The 14,485-nt window shown below is 38.1% G+C and overlaps 1 protein-coding gene across 1 annotated transcript in view; it reads right to left on the reverse strand.

Annotated features, from left to right (window-relative positions):
- The window catches only part of tln1 (talin 1), a 256,414-nt gene that overhangs the window by 90,490 nt on the left and 151,439 nt on the right, over positions 1 to 14,485 (reverse strand). The window contains 2 exon segments of the mRNA XM_061734635.1: positions 18 to 226; positions 6,252 to 6,354. Coding sequence (XP_061590619.1) covers positions 18 to 226; positions 6,252 to 6,354 — 312 coding nt within the window.

The raw sequence follows: 14,485 nt of genomic DNA on the forward strand, positions 1-14,485 counted from the left end.
AAGTAAACCCGGCAGACCTGGGCAAGCCTCTGTTGGCTCTCTGCATCTCCAGGTTTTGCGATGGCTCTCTTGGCTTCTTCGATCAGGTTGGCAGATTTGTCCATGACGTCACCGGCGCAGTCCAGAATAGCGGAGCGCGCTGCCGGGTCCTGGGTGGTGGCGGCGACTCCTCTGGCGGCAGAAGCCAGGGACTTGAGCGTCTGGGCCATATCTCTGGCTGATATACCTACGTACGACGGGAGAAGAGAGAATATGCTCAGACATCAACGTTCATGAAACTGTTTCATGAAAGAGAGGGAGGGTATGATTTAAGGCAGGGGTGTCAAATGTGCGGCCCGAGAGAGGTTTTCATGCGGCCCGCGAGAAGTTTCTGACGCAAAAAACCGAAATGTTAATTTACTAAAAAGGAAGGCATAAATAATTGCCATGAATCGCAGCAAATCCGATAATATATTTCTTCTACAAATCCATCGTTATTCCACAAATAGAGCCGTTTGACATTTTTTTTGTTTTCTAGAATGCATTTGCCGATTTTATTTCTTTTTAGACGGTCGTTTATTTTTATTAACTACTATTTATTGACTACTATTATATATTTTCGCAGGAAAAATATCACTGCTAAAAAAGATGATAGAAGATATTTATTCAGAGAATTTCAGTTTTGAATACGAGGATAGTGACAAAGTAAAACAGTTAAAAAAAGAAGTGCTGACTTTTTCGGCACACTGGCGTAAATATCCGCGCCAATTTTTAAAAATAAATACTCTAAGGGCCCGATTTACTAAGATCCTAAATAAAGAGTACTAAATTGCGTGTGCACTGAAAAAGTTTGCGCGTGCTGTTTGCGTGTGGTTTGTGGGTGATCAACTAAGATTGCGTGCGCAATTGATAACAGGTGCAAGCAGCAGTATTTAAATGAGGTGTTGCGTGTCTTAAGGTTTGCGAGCGCAAACTCTGCGCCATGGAGAGTCTGGATGGAAAGCACAGTCACAAGTCACAAGCGCAAAATGAAATTTGACGAGTTGGAGTTAGAGATATTAGTGGAAGAGGCAAATAAACACATTCATGAACTACAGCAAAGAAATTTAAACATTACCAAAAGAAACGCAATATCGGAGAAAACCTACGATAGAATAAATGCAGTTGGTAACACAAAAAACGGAAAAACGTCTGGTTTTTCATATTTCAATTTTAGGCACAGATCAAAAATACGAAATAGAAAAACGGGCCACAGGACCGAATTTGATTTTAATATTTAATTGGTCGGGTTTACGTGACCCGGCGGTGCTCGGCATGATCTGAGGAGAAAAAGACAATCAGACACAGAGCTGGAGAGCGCTTTGATTCATCTATTTATGAGTTAAGTTTTTATTCAGATGTCCACAGTATATTGCAAATATTATATATTATATAGCAAACACAGACAGTAAATGTGTGACAGACGGGACCAGCATATGGCCGAAAGAAGAGAAGAGAAGTGTTCAGAACAGCGCACAGAGCGCACACTAAAGGCTGATTTATGGTTCCGCGTCACACCAACGCAGAACCGACGGCGTAGGCTACGTGGCGACGCACACCGCACCGCGACCCTACGCCGTCAGCTACGCCGTCGATTTAACGCAGAACCATAATTCAGGCGAAGCTGCAGTCTCTGCGCTGATCCTGACACAGCGGGTCGGAGCGGATTTGGTCATGATGTTTAACCTGTGTTTTGTGATTAATAAGCACGGGTTTTAATTAAATGTAATTTACGAAGGATGATTTCACGTTCAATAAGATAAATAATCAATAAAATACAAAGTTTTGGCACAAAGGCTTGGCCTGCTTGTGGGCGAGTGGAGGGGGGCACATTAAAAGAAGGTGGCAAGATATAAGGCGAAGAACTAAAGAAAAAGTGGCCTTTAATAAAACTTGTGCAACCATTTTTAAAATAGCATGCAGCAGAATAAAGACTCTCTCTCTGCGTATTCTTTGATTTTGGATGTCGCCTCCTTGCCACAATAACAGCAGCAGCAGATTAGCACCTTCCTTTCGAACGTATTAAATACAGACGCAATCACAATACGCGCAATTACTTTCAGGCTTGGTAAATCTCATTGCGCGTGGTAAATGGACATATTTGCATCTTCCCCTCCCAGTATTTAGGATTTCTGCCGGGTACGCCCCATATTGATTATTCATCAGGGCAAAAGTACTAAATGGATTGCGTGTGCAATTTTGCGCATTTCAGAGACGCAGTCGTCTTTGCACGCTGTTAGTAGATCAGCTGGCACTTTGATTTGCGGGTGCTGTCAAGTTTGCACACGTTTTAACACACGCAAACCTTTAGTAAATCGGGCCCTAAATCACAAAGAAACACTCTTGGATGTAATAAGAAAGATTTTGCTTTTAATTACATTTCCTATAAAAAAGCGAAATATAAAAAAACATACTTGTTTCTGTTTATCTTTGTAAAATGATATTAAAAGTATCTTACATAATTTGAAAAAAAGATCCTGAAGAAATAGGCTATATTTTACATAATTAGAGTGTAAACAAAGTGCATATTTCCTTTAAAATTAACTAAACTGATATTGGATTAGATAACAATAGTAAAAAAAAATTTTGCACCGATTTTGTTATTTTGAGCCCGCGAGAAAAGAATTGGTCAAATCTGGCCCACCAAGCAAAATGAGTTTGACACCCCTGATTTAAGGGAAACATTAAATTTCAAGATTCAGCAGTATCGAACTATAATGAAAAGATTCTGCATAACAAATAATGGGGTAAGACTATGGAACAGACTGAGTGTGGATCTGAAGCAATGTCCAAGCATCAACCAGTTTAAAAACAAATAGAAACAAATGATTTTTACAAGGTACAGGGAGGAGGGGGTTGAGAGGGTTTTGGTTGCTTTTGGGGCTCTGCCGTTATGAGTTTTAGTTTTTTGTATATTGTTGAGACTGATAAATTAATTTATAAATGGGTATATTTATATCAGTGTATATAGGTGTGAGGATCTATTATTATTGATATTTATATATTGATCTTTTTTTTTGTATAGAAATTAAATTAATTTTGATCATTATGAAATATAGTATAGGGGGTAGGATTTAATACGTTTTTACTTCTTCCTACTCCTTTTCGAACATGTTAATTATAGTGGATGCCTGTTTTTTTTTTTAATTTATATTTTTGTTTTGTTTTCTTATTTACAGTTATTTATTATGTTTTGTATTCACTACTGTTTCATGTTTGAAATAAAATTTCAATTCAATTCAACTGCCCCTGCCCGGTGCCTTAGGTCAGCTGATCTGCTGCTCCTGGAGGTACGGAGGTAAAAACGGAAGCTTTTTCTGTTGCCACTCCAAAATTATAGAACAAGCTTCCTTTAAACATTAGACAAGCCTCATAACTGTCCATTTTTAAAACTCGTCTTAAAACCCACTTTTATTCCATGGCTTTCAACCCTGCATGTACGACGAGTATTAGGGCCAAACTAAGATTTAAAAAAAATTGGAAATTACGAGAATAAAGTCATAATATGATGAGAATAAAGTCGTAATATTATGAGAATAAAGTCATAAGATTATGAGAATAAAGTGGTAATTTATGAGAACTAACAGGAAGAGCAGTCTTCTCACTGTGTTAAAATGAAGAATATTGAGCATCTTGTGAAGTTATATTTTGGTATTGGTTTCATAAATAAGGAAATACTTAATCTTTTGGCACATCAGCATGGAATTATTATCAGTAGAAGGACTTTAAAACGATTGTACAAACGACTGTGTCTATATGGAATATAAGCGTCATGAAGAAGGAACCACACAGACTTGGAAGAAATTGTGTCTTTAGTGGAAGAGGAAAATCTTTATGATCATCCTCATTATTTCCTGAGAAACAACAAAACCTCTGAATGGAAGCAGATGGAACCACCGCTAGCCCTGCAGTCACCACTACTATACTATACTATACTATAGTGTACTATACTACACTATACTATACCAGACAGCTCCTCTTCCACAAAAGACATATGTGCTCTTCGGGTTAGAGTTCTCATTAATTACCACTTTATTCTCGTAATATAACGACTTTATTCTCGTAATATTATGACTTTATTCTCGTAATATAATGACTTTATTCTCGTAATATTACGGCTTCATTCTCATAATATTACGACTTCATTCTCGTAATTTCCAAATTAGTTTTTGTCTTAGTTTGGCCCTAATGCTCTGCTCCCGTTTTAGTGTTTTTATGGTTTGTTTTTAGTTATTGTTTTTAATTAGTTTTAAAAACAATAAACAATTATTTTAGTATTAATTTCTTGTAAATTGTCTTATGTTCCTGTGTTGTTCTATTTATTTGTGTACAGCACCTTGTTTCAGCTGTGGTTGTTTTAAAGTGCTTTATTACGGTGGCCGAGACCCGCCATTGCTGAAAATGAAAGAAACGCTGCAAATAAAAAGAAAACGCTGCAAATAAAAACAAACGCCGCTGCAAATAAAAGAAACGCTGCAAATAAAAACAAACGCTGCTGCAAATAAAAGAAACGCTGCAAATATAAAGAAACGCTGCTGTATAAATAAAATAAACAACGGCACAAATAAAAAGCCACAAACGAAGTGAATTACCGGGGACTATTTTTGCTGATGCACCGGTGTTTTTACGTGAGAGGAGAAGAAGAAGACGAAGAGGACGTAAGTGAAAAGGAAGAAATAAGAAGAGTGAGGAATAAGAAGAACAACGAACGAGAAAATAAGTGAAAAGGTTTGTGTTCAACGTCGCTACGTGTAATATTTAATGTGCAACACCGGCGCATCGGCAAAAATAGTCCCCGGTAATTCACTTCCTTGTTGTGGCTTTTTTTATTTAAGTCGTTTTTTTGTTTTATTTGCAGCGGCGTTTGTTTCTGTTTGCAGCGTTTCTTTTATTTTCAGCAATGGCGGGTCTCGGCCACCGTACTTTATAAATAAAGTTGAGTTGAGTTGAATTCAGGCGTGGAGGAGGACATATCTGACCATCACCAGGGATGAACCAAGGTCAAGCCTTTAACCTTTCACAGCGTTTGATCACAATTCTTGTATAAAACCTATCACTGGCCACGGTTACATGATGTTTTTTAATTCGGAATTAATTATTCATAATTAAACTATTTTCTTTCGAGTTTACATGGAAATTGAGGTTTACATGGAAAACACGTTTGATGGTCTTTCTCCAATTCCTCTACAGGTCTGGGGTTTGGGAAGGTTCTGATTGGATAGGGGGGGGACCGGAAGTTAAACTACCGGAAGAAAAACAAACTTAGCTGCTACAACTTTGAAAAGCTCACAATTATTATGTTTCCTGCCATCTGTTCTTTTCATTATTTCCAGGTCCTCTAAGCTATTTATTAAAAAAATGGTCTCTGCTCTTGACCAGCGTTTACTGCGTGCTGCCATCTTGAAACTTTGTTTGGAAAACCCAGCGTGGAATATAAGCGTCATGAAGACAGACGGGCGGGAACGAGCAGAAAGAAAGACCGGAATTAATTTAAAGTGGAATGAGTGGATACATGATCGCGGAATTATTCTAATTGGATTTAAAATCGGAATAAACCAGCTACTTACTTCGGAATTAAGTTGAATTGGGAATGACCATTTTCATTCAGAATTAGGTGTTCACATGGTAATTTTTACTCATTTTAAAATCGGATTTAATTTTAATTCTGAATTAAGGGGAATTAAACTTCCCATGTAAACGCATGACATCTGAAGCTGATGGATGGAATAAAACTAGGAAGCGTGTCAGAGGATTGTAAAAAAAAGTGTAGTGTAAAAAGTGTAAAAGTAATAGTAAAGAAACATGATGAGAACCTTTGTCATAATAGTAATAATAGTAATAATAATAATAATAATAATAATAATAATAATAATTTGCTGTGTATTTTATTTTTGGATGAGACTGTTAAATTGTTTTAATTTGATGGGTTTTGTTCGAGACAAAGCAAACAATAAAATAAAATAAAATAAAATAAAATAAAATAAAATAAAAATAACAACACCACCTGGATTCTCGCAGTTTTACAGTTTAGAGCCTGAAAAAAAAAGAACCTTTAAATCTGAATTAATCTCATTTTTAAGACATGATTAGGAAGAGAGAGATGTTGAGCGCCGGGATGAGTAAAGGAAGAATAGTGATTTTTAGTGCAGATCCATTAATTTTCATCAAAGCTGCAGGCAAAGGTGTACATGTTAGCCTCCGTCTAGTCGTGGGTGTGCTCCTGGTTAACTCACCTATGTAGTTCTCATTCCCCTGCGTGGCTTCACTCAGCAGCTGAGCGATGCTGGAGGTCACGGCCTTGGTGCTGGTTCCCAGCTCCTGGGAGCACTTCTCCAGCTGAACGACACAGCAGGCACACACCGTCAGCACTTTCACTTCTCCATTACAGTTGTGCAAGAATATTTGTCTTATTTCTAATTAAAATGTCTCATTTTTAATCAAAGAAATCTCATTACACTTAAAACAAGACTCATCACTGGAAAAAACAACAGTTTTCACCGGTTTCAAGTAGATTTTCACTTCAGATTTTTCTACTTATTTCAAGTGAAAATTTACTTGAAATAGGTGAAAATTGTCAAATAAGTTATTTTTCTGGTAATGACTCTTCTTTTAAGTGTAATGAGATTTTTTGACTAAAAATGAGACATTTTAACTAGAAATAAGACAAATATTCCCGGTAAGATTTTGAGTTTTTCCAGTGTGTGTGTGTCCACAGTCATGTATTTTGGTCATGTATAGTTATAAGTGAATTTTGGGAAAACTCTGTCAGAGAATTGGAGAATATTTAGGGCCCGAGCACTGAAAGTGCGAGGACCCTATTGTATCTGTGATGTTTATTATTATTATTATTATTATTATTAGGGCCCGAGCACTGAAAGTGCGAGGACCCTATTGTATCTGTGATGTTTATTATTATTATTAGGGCCCGAGCACTGAAAGTGCGAGGACCCTATTGTATCTGTGATGTTTATTAGGGCCCGAGCACTGAAAGTGCGAGGACCCTATTGTATCTGTGATGTTTATTATTATTAGGGCCCGAGCACTGAAAGTGCGAGGACCCTATTGTATCTGTGATGTTTATTATTATTATTATTATTATTATTATTCTCGCCGTAAATAAATTGCCTTTTTGGAGGCCTTAAAATGCTCAAAAACTCACCAAATTTTGCACACGCTTCCAGGGTCGCGTAAAATTACGTATTTTATGGGCGACAGGCATGGGTCCACAAGAATGGGCCTCTATAGCGCCACCTATTTTATGTTTTTGAAGAGCCCCATAATATGGTTTGACTTACAGCAATGTCCTTTATGTGTCTATTATATCAGACAAAGCCCTACAAAAAAGTCTCTTGGACCCATGGTCTAAGTTACACAGGAAGTCCGGCATTTTGAACAGAAAATGTCATTTTTCATGAATCATGGTCATTTCCAGGCCTCGTACTTTAACGAACTCCTCCTAGAGATTTTATCAGATTGGCTCACAACTTGGTTTGTACAATCTAGACACATGGTTGACGCTAAATTGCGAAGCTTTTAAGTTTCTGCCAGAGGGCGTGACCGTAGTGATCCGGCGAAGTTTGAGGTCATTTTTAAGCTTCGCCATCAAACATCAATTGGCTGTAATTCAGCAATACATGATTTGATGTTGTTGAAAACGTATGTGCATGATTGTAGGCTGAGCCTGAAGACATCTATGGTGGAATATTCAGGATCGGTTGTAGCGCCACCTGTTGGCACCAGGAATTGTCATGTCTTGTAGTATGCATCTGTGCTCCAAGCGAGATGAGATTAATGATCTCAAAGTTGGTCAGATAATAGGTAAGGCATTGACGATGAGTGACAGAGAAAACTGTAAGTTTGTGTCAAAGGGCGTCGCTGTCAGAGGTTGTCAAATTTCGGTGTCTCGCCATGAACATAAAAGTTGTTGTAACTTAAACATAATTGGTCAGAATCAACCCAAAATCAATACATGTAATCAGGCTTCCATTCTGAACAAGTGGATATGACAATCTTGGATGAACTCCATAGCGCCACCTTTTGGTCAGGTATACATTTTTCATCAAATTATGTGCTATAATTGCTGTTTCGTTCATCCAATCTTAATCCAATCGACACATATGATGAAGGTCAGTAGGTCCCTTGTTGACCGTGTCGCGTATCGTGGTCGTAATTTGAAAGGAATTGGCATTTTTATGTCACTCTGTATTTCTGGTAAAATATTAATTAAAAATCAGAGATTTTGTGTAAGGAAAATTAAATGGCAGTTTCAGATAGCTTACAACAGGACTAAAAAATCATACACTGGAACATATTATTTTCGAACAACTCCGTCACTCTAAAAATTTAAAAAATGAACTAATAACATAAAAAGCTATGTCTTTGTCACAAAATGTCAAAATTAACATCCGACTACGTAGATATGTTGTTTACTATAATGAGAAAATATCTTGTGAATTTCATAAGCCTGAGTGGGACCGGTGATTTTCTATTAATATTTATGTTAAATTCACTGGATTCTTAACTCTGACTACTGCCTGCAGCGGGTGACAGCCAGAGGAGAGTAGAGAAAGGAGGGGTGCTCCCGCGGGGGACGGAGGGAGGGGTGGGGTGGGGGGTGGGGGGGGGTCGGCGGGGGCTTGTTATGCGCGCGCATCTCCCGCGGGGGGGCGGGGCATTTGAGCTGACGTTCAGCGCGGCCGCCATCTTGGATAAGGTACCGACGGCCATCTTGGAGAGGCTGGCAGAGATTTAGTTATGAAACAGGACGCTGTCACACATTAAAAATACGTACTTTTATGCTGAAAGACTTTGTATTATGCTCTTTTACAAAGACATGGTATGGAATATTGATAAATGTATAAATTAATTAATTGTATAAAGAAACAAGTTTGATTGTTCATTTGAATTTATTTGAAGGGGAGAGGGGTGTGTTGTTGTATTTATTTATATATATTTATTTATTTATTTGAGAGTGAGAGTGAACTTTGTAATATTATAAGTCCTCTTGGCTTACTATTCCTATCCATTTTTCATTGACTGTTTTTTTTTTTTTTTTTATAGCAAAAGGTGCAAATAAAAATATACACCGTCGGAATTCGGAAACTGATGATTATTTCTTCATCCACTGCATCTTTCATCCACTGGTGCGTTCAGGGACAATTGGAATTTACTCAATTTGGCGAGAATTGACCATTGTGGTTTCTCCTGTTTACTGGTGTGATGAGTGATATCTAAATATTGTAATCTTTAAAGGAGCTTGAGGCTCCTTTTAAGAAATGAGACTCTCTAGCACCACCCTTCGCCACGACGGACGTTGGGGGTACTGCAGCCAACAGCGAAGCCGGCACGGGAGAGGGGGAGAACGCGCATGCTGCGTCATGTGACGTCACATCCGCAGGACAGCGCGGGAAATTCCGGGCACAATTGCAGCACATTTTGCAGCACACAGCCTGTTCAAGGCAACGGAGAGATACACTAGAGGGCTCATTCTTTTTGGTTTGGAACGCTTCATCTGACATTATTACTAGAAAACTTAAAACGTATACACATTTTTTTCATAAATCCTGCTTCAATCCTGCCTCATGCTTCTTTAATTACCAACTTCATCTAATTAATGTTTTTCATCTAACCTCAGTAGTGTGAGATATTGTTTCAATGGGAAACTGCACACAAACTCAGCGGCGGTTGGTGTTGTTTTTCCTATGGGCAAGCCAGGCCTGGCGATAAATTTGATTTTTCATGGTTTGCATTAATGGGCGTGGCCTAACGGCTCAACAGCGCCCACTAGAATACTTTTCTCTGCCATAACTTTTGAAAGGTTTGACATAAAGAGTCGTGGGTGGTATCATGGGACTCGGTATTGAGTCCTTGACCATAATTGGCGAAAATTAGCCCCGCCCCTTCTTCTGATTGGTTGTCCCGATTTTCTGCTATAACTTTTGAATGGTTTGACATAGAGAGTCGTGGGTGGTGTCATCACATTCTGTATGGAGTCCTTGACCTTCATTGGCCTGAATTAGCCCCGCCCCTTCTTCTGATTGGTTGTCCCTTTTTTCTGCTATATCTTTTGAATGGTTTGACATAGGAAGTCGTGGGTGGTGTCATTTTTGATATGCTTATGGGGGGCGGTGGCCGTGAGTGCGAGGGCCCGTTCATCGCTGCTTGCAGCTTTAATTATTATTATTATTATTATTATTATTCTCGCCGTAAATAAATTGCCTTTTTGGAGGCCTTAAAATGCTCTAAAACTCACCAAATTTTGCACACGCTTCCAGAGTCGCGTAAAATTACGTATTTTATGGGCGACAGGCATGGGTCCACAAGAATGGGCTCTATAGCGCCACCTATTTTATGTTTTTTGACGAGCCCCACAATATGGTTTGACTTACAGCAATGACCTTTATGTGAGTATTATATTAGACAAAGAGCTACAAAAAAGTCTTTTGGACCCATGGTCTAAGTTACACAGGAAGTCCGGCATTTTGAACAGAAAATGTCATTTTTCATGAATTCTGATCATTTCTAGGCCTCGTACTTTAACGAACTCCTCCTAGAGATTTTATCGAATTGGCTCACAACTTGGTTTGTACAATCTAGACACATGGCCGACGCTAAATTGCGAAGCTTTTAAGTTTCTGCCAGAGGGCGTGACCGTAGTGATCCGGCGAATTTTGAGGTCATTTTTAAGCTTCGCCATCAAACATCAATTGGCTGTAATTCAGCAATACATGATTTGATGTGGTCGAAAACGTATGTGCATGATTGTAGGTTGAGCCTGAACCCATCTATGGTGGAATATTCAGGATCGGTTGTAGCGCCACCTGTTGGCACCAGGAATTGTCATGTCTTCTAGTTTGCATCTGTGCTCCAAACGAGATCAGTTTCTTGATCTCAAAGTTGGTGAGATAATAGGTAAGGCATTGACGATGAGTGACAGAGAAAACTGTAAGTTTGTGTCAAAGGGCGTCGCTGTCAGAGGTTGTCAAATTTCGGGGTCTCGCCATGAACATAAAAGTTGTTGTAACTTAAACATAGTTGGTCAGAATGAACCCAAATTCAATACATTTAATCGGGCTTGCATTCTGAACAAGTGGATATGACAATCTTGGATGAACTCCATAGCGCCACCTTTTGGTCAGGTATACATTTTTCATCAAATTATGTGCTTTAGTTGCTGTTTGGTTTATCCAATCTTAATGAAATTGACACATTTGATTGGCAGTAGGTTCCTTGTTGACTGTGTCGCGTATCGTGGTTATTTCTTGAAAGGAATTGGCATTTTTATGTCACTCTGTATTTCTGGAAAAATATTAATTAAAAATCAAAGATTTTGTGTAAGGAAAATCAAAAGACAGTTTCAGATAGCTTACAACAGGAGTAAAAAATCATACACTGTAACATATTGTTTTTGAAAAACTTGGTCACTCTAAAAATTAAAAAAATGAACTAATAACGTAAAAAGCTATGTCTTTGTCAATAAATGTCATAGACATATGGGACTTCATAAGTATATTGTTTACTGTATTTTGAAAATGTCCTGTGATTTTGATAAACCTAATCATTAGACGTGATTTTAAATGAATATTTATGTGTGATCAGACTGTGTCTCAGTCAGATCCAGCAGGACTGATGCAGCTGCACTGGGAGGGGAGGGGAGGGGTTGAGTGCAGTTTGGAATGCGCGCGCAGCTCTTCGGGGGAGGGGGGTGGGGCGCGGCCGCCATCTTGGACCGGGCGCCGATCGATGCGGCCGCCATCTTGGACAGGGCATTATTTGCGTCTTAGTGCATCATTTCTACTGAGCAAGGTTTCTCCCGGACTACAATCATTCATAACTCTCAGACTCTTTACCCGATTTCCACACAGTTTGGTTTGTACAAACGGCAGAGATGTAGTTATGATACAGGATGCTGTCACACGTTAAAAATACGTACATTTATTCTGAAAGACTTTGTATTATGCTCTTTTACAAAGACATATGTTTTTTGTATAAATTGTATAAGGAAATAAGTTTGATTGTTTATTTGAATTTATTTTAAGAGGAGAGAGGTGTGTTGTTGTATTTATATATATATATTTATTTATTTATTTAGTTGAGAGTGAGAGTGACCTCATGCAAATATCTGAGATTAATTCCAATATCTGCTCAACAAACCACTTGCTCAGAAGTTGTTGTCTGTGTTTTGAAATATGTATACACTGTTGACATCCCACTTGCATTGGTTGTCGCTGTCTTGCCTGTCTCACTCACTGTTTTTTTTTTGTTTGAGTCATTTTTCTTTCTTTTCTATTATTATCATAGCCTGTAATTCCTGTATATAATCGAATTGAATCAATGTATTTTACAATTAGCTGTGATGTACAATAATTGTCATTAAAACCGATAATATTCCTATTTGTTTTAATTGAAATGAGAGAAAAACATTTAATTTTATTAAAATAGAAAAATAATATTTATAGCTTATAGGCTATAAAAATAATGTTCATTAAAGCAGTATATAAATACCATGTTATAGCTATCTGTTTCTGGTTATTTTCATATAAAAGTACGTTTTTCAATGTTTATAATTATTCACAAGTATGCAGTGTTATAACTACATCTCTGACGTTCATAACAAACTAAACTGTTAGAAAATCTTTAAAGGGGGACCTATTATGAAAAACACGTGTTTTCTTGTTTTAACATATTTAAAGTGGTCTCCCCTCAGCCTGCCAACACAGAAAAGATGAAATCCCTATGAAAATCTGCAAGATCTGCTCGCCCCCACCCTTACAGAGTCCCCCAGTGTCACGTGGTTTCTGTGAGCCGTTAAGATTGGTGCATTTTCTTTACGTCACAAAAATGCACACCACCCCGCGGTCTCCTCCGCTGCTGAAACCACGCCCACCACCAGCTCTGCCGCTCGAGCTGCAGCCATTATTACAAGCAGGGGCTGTTTCCACAGCGAGGGAGAGTTAAAATGAGGTTTTGCCTCGACAAGGCGGTGCCGAGAGGGAGAGAGAAAAAAAAGGCGCTGGAGGAAGACACGGCCAAATGTAAAAAATTGGTTGATTTATTCAGCCCCCTCCACAGCAAAGATGCGTCCGCACGTAAGTTGCAGTTCACTTTCAGGCTACACAGTGTAAATATGCAGCCTATAAACCCTGGCCGTTAAATAAAAATAAGGATTGAGATTTTAAAATTATTGATTTATAAGACACTTTATTATAATCAGTACTCGAGTTGAGGGGGGATGAGGGGGTTTTCCCCCCTGAAATAAAAACGGTCCAAATCATCCCCCCTGTAAAACTGCCATCACCCCTTTCCATCCCTTATGTCATTTCATCAATGAATGTGGTTTTACTGCTATTTCAACATTTAGAGTCATCACCAGAAAAATAACACCAGAAAAATAACTTATTTGACAATTTTCACCTGTTTCAAGTAAATGTTCACTTGAAATAAGTAGAAAAATCTGCCAATGGGACAAGATTTATCTTCTCATTACAAGCAAAACAATCTTGTTCCACATGCAGATTTTTCTACTTATTACAAGTGAAAATCTACTTGAAACAGGTGAAAATTGTTGTTTTTTCCAGTGATGAGTCTTGTTTTAAGTGTAATGAGATTTTTTTACTAAAATGAGACATTTTAACTAGAAATAAGACAAATATTCTTGTTAAGATTTAGAGTTTTTGCAGTGATCCATTTTACTTATCCTGTGAAGGACAGAGTCATATTGATAAGTTCAGAAAAGTGTTTTTATTGTTGTGTTTTGATGTATTTGATGTAAGCCCAGTGGATATTTAAAGCTTACAGAAGGCTGCATTTAACTGCTGCTATGTCATTCCTGCAGTATTTCTGCAGGTGTTTTGGTCACTGCTATTATTTGTAATATATTATATTATTTGTAATCAGCACAAATTATCTGTCCCCATATGATAAAATCCACCATCCCCCCTGATTTCTTTTTTTTACAACTCGAGTACTGATTTTAATTATTTACTGATTTTGAAATTATTTATTTGGGCAACAAATGGGATAGCCTATAATCATTCAATTAGTATGTATATGAATACAAGGCCAAATCAAGTGAGACAAAGGCTACACTATCTTCCTGTATGAACTATACGTGTATGAAAAAACACTGTAAGCATATTGGCTGTTCAAAGGTGGTGATGGTGATGACACCAGTCCTGCTGTTGCTTCAGGTATTAACGTTTTACTACCTCCTCTCGAAACACTGAGCCAGGCCTGGTGAAAAATTTGATATTTAATGGTTTGCATTAATTGGCGGGACCTAATGGCTCAACAGCGCCCCCTAGAAAACTTTGTGCCTCAAGCCCCACAATACGGTTTGACGTACATGCACCAAAATCGGTACACGCCTGTATCATGTCACAACTTAAAGAAAAGTCTCTTGGCGCCATGGCCGAAACCGAACAGGAAGTCGGCCATTTTGAACATTTTGAATTAATCGTGTAATTTT

The sequence above is a fragment of the Cololabis saira genome, chromosome 11, assembly GCF_033807715.1.
Source record: "Cololabis saira isolate AMF1-May2022 chromosome 11, fColSai1.1, whole genome shotgun sequence".
Classification (NCBI taxonomy): domain Eukaryota; kingdom Metazoa; phylum Chordata; class Actinopteri; order Beloniformes; family Belonidae; genus Cololabis; species Cololabis saira.